Here is a 22,336-nt window from a genome sequence, read left to right as displayed (position 1 = left end):
TCAAGAACCACTGAACCAAAAATGCTGAAAGCTTCCTGACAAAGTGGAGATTTAAGTTTGTAAAAATCATGACCCCTTGAATTAAGGTGAAGGGAACAAAACTAATTGGCACAAAGCATCTTTACATGAAATTTGTTAATATGAAAGGCCATACTTGTCTACAAGGGCATATGCTATTTAATGACTTTGTAGTCAAGTTTGTTAATTAATGAACTTTTAGTCATCACGTTTGAAAAGTTTTTCTGAACCAAGCTGCTTGTTTAATGGTAGTTTTGCACAAATTTGTTTATCGCTAGGAACTGCTGCTGAGGTGAACAATGTGGCCCATGGGCCTCTTGTTCATTTTTTCCTCTGAATGATTGTTTTTGGCAGCTGAATTACATGTACTTTATTATCATCATGAATGCACAAGAATGTACCAATAAATGTGTTTGATATTGTGTAATGTAGATTTTTGCTTACTTGGTTTATTATCTTCTCGTAATTCGTTGCGAGAGGGAATATGCATACTACTTGTTTCCCAGAAGCTCCGCGGTAAATAGTGCAAAATCTTGCATTCTGAGCATTTCCTGGCACTTCTTTCTCACTTTTAAATTGTCTGCTTCTTAAACAAAACTTTCATGTTACATGTACATATACCTTTTAAGAATTCTTAAGTGATACTTGTATCTGCCGAAAATATCGTAAATAAATATATCGGTGTTTCGTTGTATCTATCGTAGAATTAAATGGTATACAGGTGCATGTTGATAAATTTGAATGATGCAATTAGATGTAAGTATCCACCTTTTTTATGTCATTTTTACTCAGTCTCGTTAAAATTGAATAACTTAATTTTTGGGTCCGCGAAAAGGTGGTTTCCGGACCCTCTGGATCCGCCCTTGAAGTCTTGCAGAAAAACTAAAATGGTACATTTTTCAGTTTTCAAAAAGATGGTGCAAAGACCCGCTATAGATAAGATTCAAAACTTTTATAAAACATATTAGCATTTTGTAGAAAATATCCCAAGTCCCATACATTGAAGACAGTATATCATGCATAATTTAGATTCCCATAAATATTGTAAGTAAGTTGGTCGAACAGTTTGTGTATATAAAGGGTTTGATACTTCTATTTTCTCTCATATTTTCATAATGGTGGCTATAATATTTTATTTCATCAACGATTGTTTATATATATATATATGTAGTCCAACAATAACGATCATTTGCGAGAGAGATTTGCCGTTAAAATATTTGTGCCTCAAAAATAATTGCATTATACAGTCCCGGTTTATAATTTAATCAGCATTATAATGTCCATTCAATAAAATTTAAAGTCCTTTTTCGAATTTCAAATCATCAACATCATGCCGAATATCGCTTTAATGTAGACCATTATATGTACATGTAGAAGACGGATTAGGATATTGTTTGTTGCATTTATCAGTAACGTTTGCCATATATACTATGCAGTCGAAAACAACGCCAAAAAATATCGTATATCGAATGTTTAAGTCAGTTCAAGTACACACGGTGAGTTGGCATTATCAAACTGACAAGAAACCTTGCTTCTATGTACAAAAAATAGATGATTAATTTCCATTGGAAAACCTACCAGGGCTTTGTCCTGGATCCACTGGAGGCCCCAAGGCGGCCCCCAGACCTCGTGCCATATATACTTTGTATACACTTTATTTTCTTTCTTGCTAAACGTACGCACATGGACATGAATGTTAAATATAGGTAAACAGGTAAAAATACCTATCATTTTCTGTATGTACAGAACTAAATATGTTTTATGAAATATTGTTTATCAGTGTAGGGGATTTTAAAGTGTGCAATAGCATATTGAAGTGCATGTTTTGCTGCTTTGTATGCTTTGTTGTTGCCATAGACACCAATATGACATGGAACCCAGCATGACTCAACTATTTTACCTTGTTTAGTTAGATACACTGTAGTACTGGTTTAAAATGTATGGGTGATTAATATACATATTGCTTATTGACTGTTGGCAAGATATAGGGAGCCCGAGAATATAGCACAATGTTTGTCATTAGAAATTGTAATGTACTAAACAGCAAGTTGAATAGCCTTTGCTTCGGCGGTATAAATTGTTGGTTCATTCGGAAGTCATGCATAGAAAACGCTGTTTGTGCTTATTGCAGCAGCAGCGACTTTATTTTGGTCTTTTGAACCATCTGTATTGTAGAATGCTTGGATTGTTTTATTTCGGATAGTTTCTATCTGTATTGTAGAATGCTTGGATTGTTTTATTTCGGATAGTTTCTATCTGTATTGTAGAATGCTTGGATTGTTTTATTTCGGATAGTTTCTATCTGTATTGTAGAATGCTTGGATTGTTTTATTTCGGATAGTTTCTGTCTGTATTGTAGAATGCTTGGATTGTTTTGTTTCGGATAGTTTCTGTCTGTATTGTAGAATGTATGGATTGTTTTATTTCGGATAGTTTCTATCTGTATTGTAGAATGCTTGGATTGTTTTATTTCGGATAGTTTCTATCTATATTCTAGAATGCTTGGATTGTTTTATTTCGGATAGTTTCTATCTGTATTGTAGAATGCTTGGATTGTTTTATTTCGGATAGTTTCTATCTGTATTGTAGAATGCTTGGATTGTTTTATTTTGGATAGTTTCTATCTGTATTGTAGAATGCTTGGATTGTTTTATTTCGGATAGTATCTATCTGTATTGTAGAATGCTTGGATTGTTTTATTTCGGATAGTTTCTGTCTGTATTGTAGAATGCTTGGATTGTTTTATTTCGGATAGTTTCTGTCTGTATTGTAGAATGCTTGGATTGTTTTATTTCGGATAGTTTCTATCTGTATTGTAGAATGTTTGGATTGTTTTATTTCGGATAGTTTCTATCTGTATTGTAGAATGCTTGGATTGTTTTATTTCGGATAGTTTCTATCTGTATTGTAGAATGTTTTGGATTGTTTTATTTCGGATAGTTTCTATCTGTATTGTAGAATGCTTGGATTGTTTTATTTCGGATAGTTTCTATCTGTATTATAGAATGCTTGGATTGTTTTATTTCGGATAGTTTCTATCTGTATTGTAGAATGTATGGATTGTTTTATTTCGGATAGTTTCTATCTGTATTGTAGAATGTTTGGATTGTTTTATTTCGGATAGTTTCTATCTGTATTGTAGAATGCTTGGATTGTTTTATTTCGGATAGTTTCTAACTGTATTGTAGAATGCTTGGATTGTTTTATTTCGGATAGTTTCTGTTTGAAAACATCGGGATTTGTATTGGATGTCTTGTATTCGGAATGTGATGTGTCTATTTTGGTTTTTTGTAATTTCCATGGCGGTATTTCAGAACGTGTTAAGGGTATCCAAACGTAAGTTATAATATCATGTACATGTATATATATATATATATATATATATATATATATATATATATATATAAAACTCTGAGACCAATTCTTTTTATGCATGCCTTGCTCTCCAAACTGCGGATCAGAGGCGGATCCAGAAAAAAAAAAAAAAAATATATATATATATATATATATATATATATATATATATATTTATATGTATTATAATAATTTTATTCACAAAAAATGAAAGGGATTGGACAGCAAGCATAGCTTATTTTAGTCTGTATATAGATATAGTTTCAGCAGGCATAGCCTATTTCAAGTGTAATATAAAATCGTTTTTAACACAACTACATATGGTAAACAAAACCCACTTCCTTCGTGATATTTCTAATAAAACTTTTCCCGCGCGCTTGCACACATCCACTGTGAACACATTCATTCATAAATATGTATTGATTTTGAAAATTACCGCTTTCACCTTGCATTGAATGGACTAGTCTTTAAATGAAACTAATCAATAATTTGGCGAAATAGTCAGATATCACTATTTTACATGCTGACCGAATTTTGGTCTGGTTTCCAAAGTTTCTGATTAATGCGACACGTGTACCTTTAACTTAATGTTATTTACATGTACGAAAGATGGCATTAAACGTCGAAAACTTTGTACAATGCAGACAGCGTTATTCACAGAATGTCCTCATAGGAAATATGTCATGAGGATTTTTCAATTTACGGACATCAAGCAGCGTCAGATATACCTGTAGATAACTATGGAGGAATCTCATAACATTTCATAAAGTGGGTTGTGTTTATACAGGCAATCACTGATAAAATTGTGAATGGGCCAAGTTATCGTGTAAAAATACAGATAAAACCTGTTAAGGATATAGTATCAGACGCTCAAAATTTTACAAACAAGTATACGTTCATACAGATATGTGTCAATTTCATCTGTGTTGATTCATTCAGGTAAGTTTTTCGCATGTTCTTTTTTTCAAAACAGTAAATTGCAATGAATGGTCCAAACAAGGTAGATAAAGTAAACTATGGAGGGATCGAAGGCAGATTACATGTACATGTACGAGGATTCACATTTATATTGTTCTCCATATGTAAGCTTACACGTGGTTACATGTACAGACAATTTTTTTTTTTACAGTTACAGGAACTAAGAAATATCACGAAATGACGATGTCCATCCTAGCTAGTGCGCTTTTCATTGCCCTATGTGTCGGAATTACTGAGGCAGAAACTTATAGTGGTTTTCCTGAGAAAGACATGGAAGACACCCGACTGATAAAGTGTAGGACGATGTGTGGAGATCGGTATTATCAATGTCTGCTGGGGGACTGTAGAAACAATGCTGATTGTGAACAGCGGTGCACGTTATCCTTCCGCGGTTGTTACAGAGATTGTGATAAGTTTACCACCACTACAACCACTGCTGGTACAACGCATTATGAAAATGACGTATTTAAAGATGATGATATCTGAACAAGCGTGTGATATACTCTGATTTGTGACAGTGATTGTTGTAAACATTTTTTTACAAGGATGAACTATGTTGTACAAAAGCTTTGCAGAAAAATGCAATTCAAGCTCGTTGTGACATATTTCAAAAATCATATATTAATTATATACAGTAATACACAGCTTTCTGAGAAAGCACACACTGCCGAAAATGGTCTGATTATGCTATAATATGGAAAGAGGTAACACGTAGAAATACACACCGTTTTGTAATATTCATTTCATTTGTCCAAACTCTAAAATGCACAATCATGAGATCAAGCGATGTTTTATTTAAAAATGTATCATATGTAGCTTCAATGTATATTGCAATTTTACAAATATTGAAGGTTTCTTAAATTCGATTAGAAATAACATTTGTTTTCGTGTAGACAAAAAATACAACTGAAAGAAATTTAAATGTTCTGGAAATAAACATGGGTCATAAAACAAGATACCAACAAAACTAAAAAGCAATAAAACAATTATCGCAGTTAAAAAAAATTCAAGTACTGTATATCAATTTTATTTCACGAGATTGTATTTTCGCAATGATATGATTTATTCACAAGACATAACTTTCGCGAATGATTATGCATTGCTCTATTCTTTATACGCAAGGGTTTATTCTCGAGAACTAAGTTTTCGAGAATGACTAGTATCGCAAAATCACGGGTAAATAATGTCCTCGCGAATAAAATGTGATTTACGGCATATAAGCAAAGACGCTTTAATTTTGCCAAACTCACATGCAGACTGAGCACTTTAAAAACATAACGGCTTTCATTATACGGAAACAGATCGTCAGCATTAACACTTGAAGACAAAGAGAACTAAATATGATTGTTATACAAAACCTGGATAACTGGTTAAAGATGAAACGCAATCAATTTTTAGAGACAACGTCATGGCAACCTTAAACTTATAAAACAAGAATATTAGTTACTCTGAGCTTTCAATCTCACCCCTGGTATGTCCAATGGTCTATGTTCTTCTCTCAATTGTGTATTCTTAATTAGATTTATGAGATTCATCACTGTTCGTTATTGCCACGTGTTCCGGGATCCCTACTGCAGATATTTTATCTGGTGGAAGATTTCTGCAGATCAAGTTAACATGAGACATCATCTTATCTGATATATTCCATAACCCTATTATTGCATCTGGAGGAACTATTGAGTTAGGTTAAAGAAACTTGCATTATCGGTCTATGTTTACCTGCCACCGAATTTCTAAATGAGCTCCATCAATTTTGTAAAATCAGCATGCGCAGTAAATAGAAAAGATACATGTTCCTTACATTGAATAACGGAGTATGAAATCACAAATGCAGATAGTGTAATTCAATAAATCCGAAAATTTCAATGATTTTATCAAAAATGTTAGCTACATGACATGTTCTTCCATGCATTGTTGATAGCCTTACATAAATCCACGATACGATTTTTACCATCTTACATCCACGTAATATATATACTCTGTCGTCACATGTACACTGCATATTCAATAGCACAACGACTTTGATTAAGTAGTGAGGCTCGTCATAGCCGCTCTGAGCCTTGTATCTTGATTAGATAAACGAAATAAACCATAGTTAAAATATTGTGTAAAGAACGACATAACAATTAATATGAAACACATCAGACAGCATTGAACACAATGACAGACTGCATTGGCAGAATAGATCGTTATAACGACCATTGAATTTGCGAAATGCTGACTTGTGTGTGACTGGTCAACAGTATGTGCTTACTCCTCCTAAGCACCCGATCTCACCTCTGGTACATCCAGGAGGAGTCCGTCTTTGCCTTTATCTTCATATCGTATTCTTTATAGGATTTATGAGATTGATATCTAATGTCCTCACTTGTTCATCTATAATTCGTTACTTCCACATTTGTCCAAACATTTGTTTTAAATTGCAGATAATATGAAGAAATTAAGAATTTTGCTGGGATTTCAGGCAAAAATATATCCTTTATTCGTGTTCGTACTAAACGCTTTATATATATGACATTTTACTCTTATTCTCTATTAGAATCTTCATAATGCTTACCTTTTAAATACAACATCATGCTACATGTATACAGAGTATATATCCTCCACATGAGAAGAACATATATCTTACATGTATGGATGATGTTTTATGCATTGATTATACTTATTTTCACTCATATGTCGACTCGATATACCAGTACCCCAGTGAACTTAAAATAAAAGAGACCACTGAATCTTTCACATCAACTTTATACCTGGATGTTTTATTGAACATACATGTTAATGCAAGATGAAGATAACGAACAGTGATCAATCTCATACCTCCTATAAGCAATACAAAATAGATAGTTGGTCAAACACGGACCCCTGGACACACCAGAGGTGGGATCAGGTGCCTAGGAGGAGTAAGCATTCCCTGTTGACCGGTCACACCCGCCGTGAGCCCTATATCTTGATCAGGTAAACGGAGTTATCCGTAGTTAAAATCAGTGTGCCAAGAACGGCTTAACAATCGGTATGAAACAGTCAGACAGCATTTGACCCAATGCAAAGTTGTATTGACGAACTAGATCGTTATAACGACCATAGAATTTGCGAAATGCTGACTTCAATCGAAACTGTTCAAAACCCCTGTACCATCAACTTGTTTGTCAGTAGCTTACCTCGATTTAAAAACTGACTATACGCAGAACAAGCTCTTGCATATCGAATCAGTTGAGATATATAAACACCATATGCAGGTGATAATGGAATATTGCTACAATACATGTAAATATGGGAAGTTGACGATGGAGAAGCTGAAATCATCCCGTTTGTCATACAGTTGAGTTGTCAGTTTGCCGTTAATGTCTAACAACTCACCTTTATGACAAACGAGATGATTTCAGCATCTACATTGTCAACTTCACATATTTGTGTAGCAATATACAATTTTCACCTACAGAAATTGTTGATTAAATACACAGAAATATATTCTACGTATGACCAGTTTTTAAAGTGAGGTAGGTTACAGAGAGATATTATAACGTTACAAGGGTTTCAACAGTCTCGTTTAAAGTGAACATTTCAAAAATCATATGGTCGTTATAACGATCTTAATTACAAATACAAGCTGTCATTAGGTGGAATGCTATCTAATGTGTTTCATACTATTGATAGAACATTCACTACATACTGATTTTGACTACGAATTACTCAGTTGACCTTATCCAAATATAAGGCCCATAGCGGATGTGACCGGGCTTATTCTTCCCAGGCACCTAATCCCACCTCTGGTATTCACATGTATCTAGGGATCCGTGTTTGCCCTTCTTTAAAGAAATTATGAGATAGACCACTGCTCATTATCTTCATTTTGTAAATATTATCCATTTGACAAGACAATTCCACATGTATGAAATTTATTGCCCTTACACTTCGGGCAAATGTAAGATCTGATCTCGAGTCAAACAAACTTATATTATCATTGCAGTCACTCATATGATAGACAAATTCAATCACTTTCACCAGTTCATTATGTATCAATTTACGTATAATCGAAAATGAAAGTAGGAAAAAATGTTTATATATTTTCACTTCCTTGTTTGCGTGAATTTACATGTAACATCTGGATACAAATTCCTGTGAATCTACGAAGGTAAGATAACCTAATTCTTGTTAGTGAAATGAGGTAGATTACCAGATGAATGTTATATAAATCGTAAATTGCTTTGGTACTTTCGAATATACATGTAACAAAAGATAACATGATATTAAACATTCGTCCAGCCTCATATTTTAAGCTCAAGGTTACGTATGTTTTCCTTTTAGGTTTACTTCTACAATTGGATCCAGACCTTTAAATTGCAAAGAATGTTTTCAGTGCGTAGATATAGACAATCCTAAACACCCCCCCCCCCCCCCCCCCCCCGCGTGTTTAATGTTTATCTTGTTTTAACCATAGCCCAACTGGAAATGTCAATACAGGTGATGTGATTAAAGTATTGTTTAAAATCAATATTGTATGATCTCTGCAATGCTCTTATTTGGAAATACAACGTATTGTTATGTCGAATGCTCTCTGGCGTGTTTCATTAAAAGTGAAGAAAACGAACATTAGTCAATCTCATAAGTACTATGAAGAATACAAAATTACGAGCAGGGTGATCACGGACCACATGACACACCAGAGTAAGCATCCTCTGTTGACCGGTTACATCTGCTGTAAGTCCTGTATCTTGATAACAAAAACCCGGAGTAATCCGTTGAGTGATAACAAACATGCAAAAAACGGCTCACAAATTGGCATTAAGCAAGTCGGACAGCACTCACCATAATGACAGGTTGTCTTTGGAAATTAAATCATTATAATGTAGAATTTGCGAAATGTTGACTTTATACAAGGTTGTTAAAACCCTTGTAATAACAATTTATTTATTAATTGTTAGGATATCCTTTTCATACTGATTAATCAGTGTACCTAATGAATACAAAATTTAAAACAAAACCTGATGTGTCCAGATGAATGGGGATGATCTTTTTTTCCCCTAGGCTCGTGTTCTTAACTCTGATATTTCCAGGAAACCTTGTCTGCCCTGTTTTCGATTTTTTTTTATTCTCTGTAGGATTTCAGACATAAATTACTGTTCGTTATTTTTTTTAAAAAAGATTTCATGGGATAGTGCATTTTTTACGATATTCACTTTTTGCCATTCTAATTAAGTTTCTAAGACACAAAACAACTAAAGAGAAAAGTGTGACAATGAAGTACATGATATTTAGAAAAGGAAATCACATTGACTGAACACGTTGTCGTTGAATGAAAGGGTAGGTTTCAAATCGGTTTTATCAATTGATCTGTTTAAAAGAGATAAAACTATTTGTATTATATTATCATTATAGTATCTCTTTCATACTGGCTTTTTGGAGGTCTGACTTAGTCCATCGAGTGTCTGAATACTTTTGATTTCTTCCGGGATAACACAGATTCAATCTTTGCTCGAAGTCGGCCTCTTATGTGGGGGTGGATATGCGGTGAAAGACGTGGGTATGTGTAAGAGTGTAGAGAGTGTGAGGAGCACGCAATGGACGAGAAGAAAGGAAAGGGGCAGAAGATACGATAGGATAGCGAGAAAGGTGAGATTGGAAGGAAGAAGAGTAAAAGTCGAAGTTTGGAAGGAAAAGGTGGATATCCTGTAGTAACATTTGTAGAAAAATCATGACTCATTGGACTTAGGGTATGGTCATACCGTACTTGTGATTGTGTTCAAGGTTGATGAAGCAATATATTCCATGATAGGATTTATTGTTTCATGAACTACACTACACAACTGAAATATAAAACTGGATTTGATATTTTACTGTGGATTCGCTTACTTTGGTGGGGAAGGTATCGTATCGTAATTTGAGATGTATATTGGTTTTAATGACGTGAATGGAAGGTGGGGATAACGAACAATGATTAGTCTCATAACATGAATGTAAAACTTATACGGTACCAATTTTGATGCACCAGATGCGCATTTCGACAAATAATGTCTCTTCAGTGATGCTCAACCGAAATGTTTGAAATCCGAAATAACTTTGAAGTTTTAAATCTAAATATAGCCAAAAACAGCGTGCCAAACAAGTGGAGCCAAATTCGTCCAAGGATAAGAGCTATGCATGAGGGAGATAATCCTTAATTTTGAAATGAATTTCTAAATTTTATAACAGCAATTAAATGTACATCTGTATTTTCAAGCTAGTAACGAAGAACTTAGCTACTGGGTTGTAGAGACCCTCGGGGACTAACAGTCCACCAGCAGAGGCCTCGACCCAGGGGTCATAATGAATGTGTGTTTACAGAAATGATAATCCTTATCATGTTTCATCTGTTCTTAGTTGTGGAGGATTTTTTCCATGTATGTAAATGTACCACAAAACGTACAGAAATATCGACCCCGAATAACGATAGTTAAACTGTATTCAACTATACCTAGTACACACTGCACTTCTTTGATTAATAACTCAATGACTCGATCTTTGATTAATGACTTTTGTTTCATAAGTAAGAAAAGAAGAAGATATGGGATGTCCAAAAAATGAATTGATGTGGAAAGCACGATCACACAACTTTTCCTGTGTGGAGAACAAGTCATATCACTGTTTTTTGTCAGAAGATAAAACGAGAACAAAAGAGAAATGTATGAAACCGTCACTAATTAGTAAAGGTAAGCTGTAAAAGGTATATTGAAATGATACATATAGTTATTGAACGTGGATATTTGTGTTAGTATCACTTTTATTGTTGATTTTGTATTTCTCTTTTATTGCTCATTATAGTTAGATATAGAAAGAGTACTAAGATATATAGTAAATACGCGTTGATAAAAAAAAATTATTGACAAAATAAATCTTTTCACACCAGAATATATACTGCAATTCATCCATAAATTATATGCAAATGTTATATTATTATTCGTAGGATATTGTCCCACTGTGAATGATTTGGGACATTTGCAATGGTCCCTATGTAACACCACAGGATGTCCTGTCACTGCTTATCTAAGCACCGAAGTCTACAAATGTAAGTACTAATTGATGAATGTTTATCTATGATGCCTAAAATCCTAAAGATAATGATGCTGATGGCGATAATGATGATTACCATGATGATGATGATGATAAAATGAATAACCAGATTCGATTGTAGATCCACTGTGTTTAGAGGGGAGGACCACACCAATTGCAAGTACAAGGTATGTACAAATCGATTGTTTACTCACACTGTATAGATTTATCTTTGTTTACATCTAAAACTTATCTAATCAACTTTTGTATTACATCATTTAGTAAACAATAGAGATGATTGTATGATTTAAAATATATATTCTTTTCAGCATGCTTCATATGAAAAAATGTGAAGAATATATTCATTGTTCTCCTTAGAAAACATTTTATAACAGGATACAATATTTGTATATGTGCTATTTTGTTTCAATGAAGTAGTTAACATTGCATACGGAGTTTATTTGATAAATGTTATGATACATTATAACGACATAATCCATGATGTAAAATTTATACGGTACCAATATCATTTTATATCGTACCATTTATTTTTATGCAACTGATGCCACCTCTATTATGTCCAGGGACCAGTGTCTACTATAATCACTTGTTCATACATGTTGAGAAAATATCAAGAGCAAACATCTTTAAGATAATATCTTATAAATGATTTTAACGGAAGTTTTGTACTTATTCTAATGTGACGTCGTGGTAGGTTTTTCATTTTTTTTTTAAAAAGTGGAGCATTTGTTCAGTAAGTATTCAATTCAAAATTATGTGAAACGTACAATGGAAGTTTGATAATTATTTTGTGTTATTCTAAAAAGAAGATGACGATTATACTATATGCGTTTATTTAGATTTGTTCTGTACGCTTCAATATGAAATTACGATATATCTGGCTTCTTTTAACAATATTCATTGACTAAACACAATATCGCACTCTGAAAGGCCTTCCTTTTTAGTGATGTAATAATAGAAAGCATCATTTAAGTAATTGATGTCTACAACTTTTAAAAGATATCCTGATGTAATTATACTTCCCCACATCTGGGTTGTGTCAGTAATAAACCATGCTATTTCTAACTAGTTTTTGTTTTCTTGATTGGCATATTAATTATAATTTTGTAGAAACAATAAGCTAACGTACAAATTAATTCTGCACGGAACTCGTGTTTCTATTAGTTTTTCAGTGCCATGATAAAAACAACCGATATACATGTATGAAAAATGAAGATAACAAACAGTGAACAGTCCAATAAATCATATAAAGAATAAAATAATAGATAGTTAGGCAAGCACGGACCCCTGAACAACCAGATATGGGATCAGTTGCTCAGGAGGAGTAAGCATCCCCTGTTGACTTGTCACACCCGTATATAAGCCGTGAACTCAATAAGTTAGAGGAGTACTTATGAACACTACCGTATATCGAACTAGTTAAAACGAACCAATACATTGAAATTGAAAACATATTTTTATATGATTCTCTTAATTCAATCAATAGTAATGAAAGGTACACGTGAAGATAACGTATTAAGTCTTGTTCATTATAAGAATTTATTCTTTGCAGCGAGAAAGATAGACTTAATGGTGGTCTAGTGGCTGGAATAAGCGTCTCAGTTGTAGCGATATGTATAATCCTGATAATACTGCTGCTTGTTTTATGGAAACGAAAGAGTTCCCACAGTCAAGGTATATATGTGCATTTTTATTTTCTAATTTCCATACATGTAATCACAGCATTTGTATTTAATCATGTCTTTTATTTCTATATCTGGTTAAGATAGACTTGAAATGTGAATTTAAAATCTGTTATTTAGTTACGTGAGGTACGTAGTTACATATATGTGTATGATATATTATATGAAGGATGAATGACATAACGGACAGTGATCGATCTCATAAATCCTATAGAGAATACAAAATGAGAGTAAGTCAAAAAAGGACCCTAAAAAAGGTATGATCCGATCTCTTGGTAGAGTAAACATCCTCTATTGACGGTCACTCTCGCTGCACACCCTATATCTTAATCAAGTAAATGGAGTAATGCATAGTCAGAATCAGTATGTAAAGAACAGCCTTACAGTTGGTATGACGTCAGACAGCAGTTGGCCTAATAACAGGTTGTATTTACAAATAGGATCACTATCACGACCACATACTTTGCGAAATGCTCACTTTAAATAAGATTATTAAAACTCTATGGCATAACTTATTTGTCAGTAGCCTGTCTCCTAAACGAAACTCTCGTGAGGATCCGGGTTAGAATAGGTCTTCAGAACCACTTCCTTGTCGTACGAGGCGACTAAATTAGCGGTCCTTCAAATGAGACCACAAAAACCGCTCAAAGGCTGTACGCGCTGAAAATAGGGTAAAATTTCGTAACCCTTTAACGGCTATGGTGACTTTCCATATGAGTGAAAGATTCTCGAGTTGGGGGTTAAACAATATGCATCATGATATAGGGATCACTGCGGGTGTGACCGGTCGACAGGGGATGCTTACTCATCCTAGGCATCTGATCCCACCTTTGGTATATCCAGGAGTCCGTGTTCGCCCAACTCTTTATATTGTATTGCTTATAAGAGTTATGAGATTGATCACTGTTCATTATCATCGCCTTTCATACAACCAACCAAACGAAGCACTATATGTAGCTTCATGTAAAATGGCAAAAGAAGCTGACAGTAAGCATTAACTGTTAACCCATTTTCTCTTAATGAAACCTTTTAACGAATAATTACTGAAAGGATTTAAAGGAAAAGGCGGAGATATATTCACTCTAATTTGTAGAAGAAACAAATAAGGTAAATGATATGGAAGGCCATAGATTTATGGCATTGAACTTAACACTTGTGTATAGACCCCCATTATGCAATCATCATTGTTGAACTTCCATGTCTCCATTGGTCCAGAAAGTTCCATCAGTGCATATCATTAAGTTCGCTGGAGTTCATTAACCTCGATTCAAATTTGTTGTTGCCATCACCCTTTATCATCATTGAAAATTATGTACTGAAAAACACGGTAGACGTACTAGCGTAATGTCATACTACACATTGACAAGAGCTATGAAAGGCAAAGATAACGAACAACAATCAATCTCATAACTACTACAAGCAATACAAAATAGAGAGTTGGGCAAACACCGACCCTGGACACACCAGATGTGGTATCAGGTTCCTAGGAGGAGTAAGCATCCCCTGTCGACCAGTCACACCCGCCGTGAGCCCTATATCCAAATCAGGCAAACAGAGTTATCCATCATCAGAATCAGTGTGCCAAGAACGGTCTAACAATCGATATGAAACACGTCAGACATCTTTTAACCCAATGATAGGTTGTATTGGCAAACTAGATCGTTATAACGACCATAGAATTCGCGAAATGTTGACTTTAATCGCGACTGTTGAAACCCCTGTACCATCAACGTGTTTGCCAGAAGCCTGTCCCGATTCAAAAACCTACCAATACTAAATACTTTCACGTACCAGTTACGGTAAAGCACAGTTAGTTTAAGTTGCGAGAAAGACGAAAAAATTAAAACAATACGACTTCCGTCTGATTTTTGCTAAGATCTGATAGGCTGTTGATTCAGATATTTGTCAATTGTGAAAAAAAATAAAAGAAGAAAGTAAAGAATTCTTATGTTGAACGATGTGTTGAATGAAAAGTTCTTTTTCTTAACATTGAAGAAAGTTCTGGTTATTTTCAACACGTTTTGTTCTACAATTGTTAAATAATTCCTTTCCGTCTCAGAGGTATACATGTATAGCAAAGATTTGTTGAGGGGCGACCCTTCAAGTCCTTAATAGGATCGTTTTACTAAAATTTACATGTACGATTGCATAATGTATAAAACATTAATTTAAACATCTGTTGTTCAACAATGATTATCAAAATATTACCCGCATGAACCTGAACTTTTGTTCACAAGTAGGGCCTCTTGCTGTTTTCCAAAAATAAAATGTCACGTGATATTTAACTGACGTCACGGAAAATTACCATGAGTGGAATTTACGGTAGCTCAGTGTCAGTCCACATAAGGGTAGTATCGTTTCGGTTTTTAACCGTAACAAGTATAACGATAATCGATACCTGTGAATACAAGGTGCAATTTCACCCCATGATTATTGTGCATTTAACTATGGAAGCCCTTAACCTAGTTGCGTTAATCACCACATGAAGAACACCAGTAAAAGTTTATCTCAGGTTAGCGTTGTGACCCATGGGTCTTTGTATGAGGCATTCAAAGGTTTTACTTGATAAGAAGAAACCTTCTGTGACTTTCATATAGACTTTTAGACAACTACGTTTCATCTATTAACAATATTCGCAGTCATCTATACAGTAATTTGATTTATCCCACTAAATTCTAAACAAAAGATTCCTCAGTCTTTCACGTCTGTTTTATACTAGGTTTCTTTACTGGACATAAACGTAAACGACAAACTAACAACTCTACTTTACGACAAACTAGATGACTTCTCCATCGTCGACATCCCATATTTATGTTGCAATATTCCATTCATACCTGCATGCTCTGCGTATGATCGATTTTCAAAGCGACACAGTCTACTATAAAGTGGTTGATTTTACAGGGGTTTCTACGATGTCCTTTAACGTCAAAATTTTGCAGATTCTGTTTTCGTTATGATCATATTTGCAAATAGAACCTATCATTCGGTCGAATACTGTCTGGCTTGTTTCATACCAAATGTTAGGCCGTTCATTATATACTGTTTGACTTGGTCAATAGGGGGTGTTTAATTCTCGTAAGCTTCTTATCCCATCTCTGGGGTCTGTATTTCCTATTCTATGAAATCTGTATCCTTTATCAGATTTATAAGATTGATCACTGTTCGTTATCTTCGCCCATGTTATACATCTATCAATAATTTGGTTTTTAATGTATATGGATTATTCATCTTCTAGTCAAGTTTAGTAATTGATTCAGAGGAATTAATTGCTTGCAATATCTCAGTTACACACATTCGCAATGTTTAACCGATCGCGATGATCAAAACTAATGAAATGTTTCAAATTGTGAATAAAAACATTTGCCTTGTCCTTGAATGTAAACCAAGGTCAAAATACTACGACAATATTTTCAGATGCACATATCGTACATGAAAGGTGATGATAACGAACAGTGATCAATCTCATAACTCCTATAAGCAATACAAAGTAGATGGTTGGGCAAACACGGACCCCTGGACACACCAGAGGTGGGATCAGGTGCCCAGGAGGAGCAAGCATCCCCTGTAGACACAGCCTTTGGATCTGTTATAACCTTCCTGGAAATATCCCAGCAATTAATTATTTATCCGTATTTTCAAGCTAGTAACGAAGTACTTAGCTACTTGGCTGTAGATACCCTCGGGGACTAATAGTCCACCAGCAGAGGCCTCGACCCTGGGGTCATAATGTAAAATTTATACGGTACCAATTTTGATGCACCAGATGCGCATTTCAACAAATAATGTCTCTTCAGTATAAGAATATGAAATGAAGAACGGCAAATACGGACCTTTGGAAATACCAGAGAAGGGATCAGGTACCCAAGAGGATGAAAACAGACTTGCTTCAGATGCTGTAATCGTCGAGGTTTTGTTTACAAACACAGCCTGTCGTTGCAATGTCGTCAGATGTGTTTACCAATTCTTAGGCCGTTCTTTCACACTGATTTTGACTCTGGGTTACTTAGTTTATTCGATTTAGACAGAAGACTCACGGTTGTTTTGCTTGCCCACTAAAGGATGCGTGCTCCTCATCGACACCTGATCCCACTTTTGCGGTTTCCAAGAGTCCGTACTTGCCCTGATTTTGATTTTGTATAATCTGTGATATTTGCGAAATTAATTACTGGTGTTATCTTTGCCTTTTCACTTTCATTTTGTGGATAAATGACCATTTTCAGAGTATATCCTCATTTCCTTGTATGTACCACTATTGCTTCAGACGTTTCTACTGATCTATATTTTTATGGGAATGTTATACCACTATGTGTAAATGCTTTTGTTGCATTTCGAAATAAAAACCAGAATACAGGCATTTCTCATCATCAAGGTAGGCAACTAACAAACAGGTTGATGTTACAGGGGTTTCAACAGTGTCGTTTATAGTCAGCATTATGCGATTTCTATGGTCGTTATAACGATCGAGTTTGTCAATACAACCTGTCATTGGGTCAAATGTTGTCTGGCACGTTTCATACCAATTGTTAGACTTGATTTTGACCACGGATTATTCCGTTTACAAGATCACGATATAGAGCTCACGGCGGGTGTGAATGGTCGACAAGGCAATGCTTACTCTTCTTAGACACCTGATCCCACCTTTGGTATATCCATAGTTTCGTGTTTGCCCAAATTTAAATTTTTCATTCTTTATAGGAGTTATGATATCGATCGCTGTTCATTATCTTTCCATTTTCAGGATAAAATATCTATTAAATGTTCGCTATAACTGTACTTCAGGAAAACGTAGGCAATAAATGATAGTAATGTAACATTTGATATGTCAATTTTGTGAGATATTTAATGGATATGTGATTCCTTCGTTTACAGATTCCATGACGAGGAATGAAGATGCGATACCCTTAATACAAAATACTCGTAAAGACAACAAAGCAGTAAAAAAGGCAAGCGCGGCCCTGAATAAACAAAATATACTTATTGTCCATGGCAAACTCGGTAGTGGTGTCTCTAAAACCGGCGAAACTGTCATTCAGAGGTATGCATCTCAGAATATAGGCTGGGACTCTCACTGTATCAACTCTCTTGATGAATTAGAAGCAGCACTTTCGGAGAAGAAAATTATCTTTGTTAATGGAGGGTTCGGAATTTGGAATGCAATGCCTTATGACGAAAACAAAGTTAGAGATATTTTAGAAAAGGTATTTCAAAAAATGCAGTCTGTGGGACATTGTAAGCTTGTTCTTGGTATAAGAACTGATCTTTTTGAAAAATACAGGACAATTTTTAAAGATCACAATATGTTGAAAGAACTTATCAATCTTGACAGTTTAATACCTGGCGAGCGTGCTGAACTAAAGGAGCATCTGGAGAATACGTTAAAAAGAAAAATCTGTGACAAGGCAGATTGTGACTGTAAAAAATTGGATTTTTTGCATGTGGAAAAAAACTATGACGACATAGCAACTCGTTTGAAAATTGAAAGTTTAGGGTTACATCATGATTTAATAGGACCATTTTTGCATTCGGGAGATATGTTGCAAGTCATCGTATCTCACTTTGATGAAATGAAAGTAGAAAACACAAGATTATACGGATGTCTCATGTATATTGTTGCCAAAGGGAAATACAGAGAAGGTGATTCGACTGACATTGACAGTTCCATAACGGATGCATTACAACTTGAAGTATCACAAACTTGCTTTGAAGAATGTAAATCTCTTCTTTTAAAATATACAAAACGAACATCAAACCTGGATCGTGTTTATGTGCAAGATGACACTACACGAACCGATTCTTTCTACTACGTTTTTCAGCACATGTTTCTGTATTTATGTGCTTTTCACTCTTTGTTCAAATACCATGCCAAGGAAGTGATGCAATTCTGTAACATAGACGCAGTTCTACAGATTGTTCGCCCAGATACAGAAAACGACAATGTAAAATTCTGTATCACAGCTGACAACGAAACAATATATCATTTCTATCAACATGTAATAATAAAAGAAAGTGGTCTAGAAGATTTATTAGAAGATCACCCATTAGTTAAATATGTTGCTGGTACACGTGTGTGAAAACTCTGTTGTGAACGATGCTGTTATATTGAATAAGCAAAATTACCAAGAACAGAATATGACGAAATCTTTACAGAAACTTTGGAATTTATTGACCGAACGTGGAAGAATTTGTTTCTTTCTTTCAAAAGAGAGATCTATTTACCCTAAAATATCAGCTACATGTCCTTGAAACAAGTTCAAAATAACGATATATAATTAACAATGGCCTACATTTTTCATAATGCTATGCGAGTTATTTCCCCCTGATTATAGAGGATGTGCAGCAAATTGTGGTTCCCATGTTGACGGTGCCATATAAGGAATAAATAGACGATTTACAATTGTTGATTGCAATCAAGTGCCAGTTAAGGAATTTTTTCTAAGAATTAATGTGGTATAATTGAACCAATTATTTTACTAATAAGTAATTACATTTATATGTGTCCCTTGTGAGGTTTTCTAGCAAGCAATGTATGGTAATGATGTAATAAAGTATCTAAATACTACCTAGTCCTCGATTTCTTTAGATCAGAATCATGATGTCCTTAGTATATCAGGAATTATTAATTTTCATCAATATTTTCGACAACAAATACACACACTCACCCCCTCCCCAAATGCATACATGTACATTATCAATTTATCGTTTCACACTGAACAAAACTACTTGTTGCTAAATGTACATTAGGTGCCAATAAATGTCTTGAATTGGTATCTTTAGTGTAATATTTTAGCTAAAATATTTTTTTTTTTTTTTGCATGTGTTTCGATCTTCTGTAAGTTAGATTTTGTGTACATCAACTTACAGCTCTTCCTGCACTTCAATTACTCAAATGAGTACAAAAACAATCATCAGGCTTGTAGCAACACTGGGTCTGCCTCTTCTTATTTTTACATTATTTTTCCGTGCAGATATAGATCTAGAGTCGGATAGTCCGATAGCTCCCCCCCCCATTAAAAAAAGAGCATTGTCGTGAATGGTAATGGAAATGTAAAATTTAACCAATGAACGGAACTGAAAGATCAACCGTTGTGAGCCTTCCTTCTTGAGCTTTGGATTATCTTATTATTATTATTATTTTGCAATTTACTTGTCAAGAAATTTTAGGTTTTATTGATGAAGTCAACTTCTCTCCTCCTCCCCCCCTCCCCCCTATAAACGATGCCACGTGCCTGATTGTATCACATGCTTTCATTGTGCGTTTAATTCTAGGTGTCTGTTGTTTTTAAATCAGATTACTATTGAAATCTTCGGTATTGATTGCATAATTTGAACAGAAATAAACATCAAATACACCTACAACACCCCCTCCCCCTTCCCCAACTCTACAATTTGACGAAGTGCATACTTTAAAAAGTTTTCTCCATGAAATCGAAAAAACTTAAACCTTGTTTTTGTCATAGATATATTACAACCTGTTAAAACTTGGTATACTATAACATTTGGTAACGTAAGCTTTACTATACACTATTTGTTAATACTATTTTTGTGAAGCTTAGGACCGCAATCGTAAGCGCGCCTCGAACTTCCGGTGTAAGGGGAGTAACTGCAAAAAAGTAGGGCATTCCCACTGAAGGCGATCCTATGTGATTTTGATGATGATCATGTCGCAAGATATAAACCTTTCAACCCTGTCCTTCATTACTAAGGACTGTTTACAGCAGCGGAATGACGTCATAATATAGAGGTGATGTGTGATGGTGAAAAACATTGATTATAATATACAACACCACTCACGAGATTCACTTAAAATGCTGTGTGGAAAAACCTTGTGTTGTTGTGCAGATTGTATATCAATATGGTCGATAATCTTTTGGTTCTTAATCTATTGAATTAGTCTATACAAGTGTTTAAGGAACATAGGATAGCTCAAAGAAGTGATTTGAAATTTTGGAATTTGTTGATATTGCTACAAACACATATACCAATTTTTCCTATGAAATCACCATTCACAAATCAATATTTACAAATTCAGTCAAACAAACTTACCCAAAATTGAAATCCTTCAACAACGTCTTTTCAATGGTGTATTTTATGTATTAATGACTGATTTACAGTGTTCTTTGTTCATATGATAGAAAACCCCACTACTTCATTCAACGCGTCAAAAATCTTGGATATCCTGTGACATTAAAAAGAATGTAGTACTGGGGTCATTGCAAATTCACAATACCTTACCTTTAGATATAAATACAATTTACCTTTAGCACAAACAAACTAGATAGCCTGTCTAATTTCAATTTTGAATACATGCAAATAAATGCGCTTTGACCTTTATACTATGTTTGAAACAGGAGGAACGCATTAATTGAAAGAAAATGTGATATGTAATGTATCAATACTTATAATTTATTTATCCATTTATTAATATCTAAGTTCTTAAAGAATTTCAAGGAAACATTCATAAAAACATAATGAACAAATACGAAAGATAAACAATCTTGGAAGCCTTCAATGTTTTGCACGTTATTTGCGTATATGTGTATGTTCAATGTTTCATCAACAGTAGATACATAATCATGCTTCTTCTAGCATGTTACAATAGTTCATTCTCTATCACCCACGAGTGATTTCCCTTGCCCATATAAACATGGTGAAACTCTTGGGATCCTGTATTTAATTGGACCAAGTATCGTAAGGTGTGCTACGCAAATATTACTTATTTACAGTGTAGGAGTCATCAGAATGTTTGTCAGCTAACCCCAAACAGAAATATATTGTAGGACCCAATAAATGTTCTATCAAGTCCTAAAAACTGTTCTGAAGGAAGTCAGATTTCAGAAATCAGCATATTTTTACTCCAGAATACCTCTGGATAACCGACTCCATAACACCCCAACCCCCCTCGGAGTGAATGATAACCGGAGCTTTTTCGGTTTCTTAACCCTTGAGTAGGATTTCTTCACAAGATTGGAAACTCAATATGGAAATTCGTGGGGAATAAATATTAATCTAAAGTAAGATGACTGAAATGCGTATTTTGGATCAAGTGAATTATGTTCTAAACGATAGGTTTATTTCTACTATCTAGTTTTGACAAGTAATATGACTCTATTAGGTTTTTGGGAGTATCGTTCGGGTTGTAAAAAATGAGAAGATATGATTATCAAATATCTACTTCGTCAGTACAACCTCGCATTGGGTCAAATGCTGTCTGACGTGTTTCATACCGATTGTTAAGCCGTTCTTGGCACACTGAT

The 22,336-nt window shown here is 34.5% G+C and overlaps 1 protein-coding gene and 1 long non-coding RNA gene across 4 annotated transcripts; both read left to right on the top strand.

The window, feature by feature from the left end:
• Positions 1–3,602: 3,602 nt before the first annotated feature.
• Positions 3,603–5,443, top strand: LOC125675351 (uncharacterized). The gene is made up of 2 exons (XR_007370450.2): positions 3,603–4,311; positions 4,502–5,443. It is a non-coding gene; the product is annotated as an uncharacterized LOC125675351 (long non-coding RNA).
• A 2,958-nt stretch (positions 5,444–8,401) lies between these two features.
• LOC125676844 (uncharacterized) lies at positions 8,402–19,641 on the top strand. Of its 3 annotated transcripts, none has more exons than XM_048914695.2 (6): positions 8,402–8,485; positions 10,878–11,039; positions 11,294–11,395; positions 11,522–11,567; positions 12,953–13,074; positions 17,952–19,641. In XM_048914695.2, exons 2-6 carry the CDS (start codon positions 10,895–10,897, stop codon positions 19,151–19,153), a joined length of 1,617 nt encoding a protein of 538 aa, XP_048770652.2. In that variant the 5' UTR covers positions 8,402–8,485; positions 10,878–10,894; the 3' UTR covers positions 19,154–19,641. The 3 variants fall into 3 exon arrangements, with proteins under 3 accessions (XP_048770652.2, XP_048770653.2, XP_048770651.2); XM_048914696.2 differs by having other exon boundaries at positions 8,423–9,654; XM_048914694.2 differs by lacking the exon at positions 8,402–8,485 and adding an exon at positions 9,704–9,963.
• The last annotated feature ends 2,695 nt before the right edge of the window (positions 19,642–22,336 follow it).

The sequence above is a fragment of the Ostrea edulis genome, chromosome 3 (genome assembly GCF_947568905.1).
Source record: "Ostrea edulis chromosome 3, xbOstEdul1.1, whole genome shotgun sequence".
Lineage (NCBI taxonomy): Eukaryota > Metazoa > Mollusca > Bivalvia > Ostreida > Ostreidae > Ostrea > Ostrea edulis.
The sequence above is the reverse complement of the archived record's forward strand: the minus strand, read 5'-3'. Positions and strand labels throughout refer to the sequence as shown.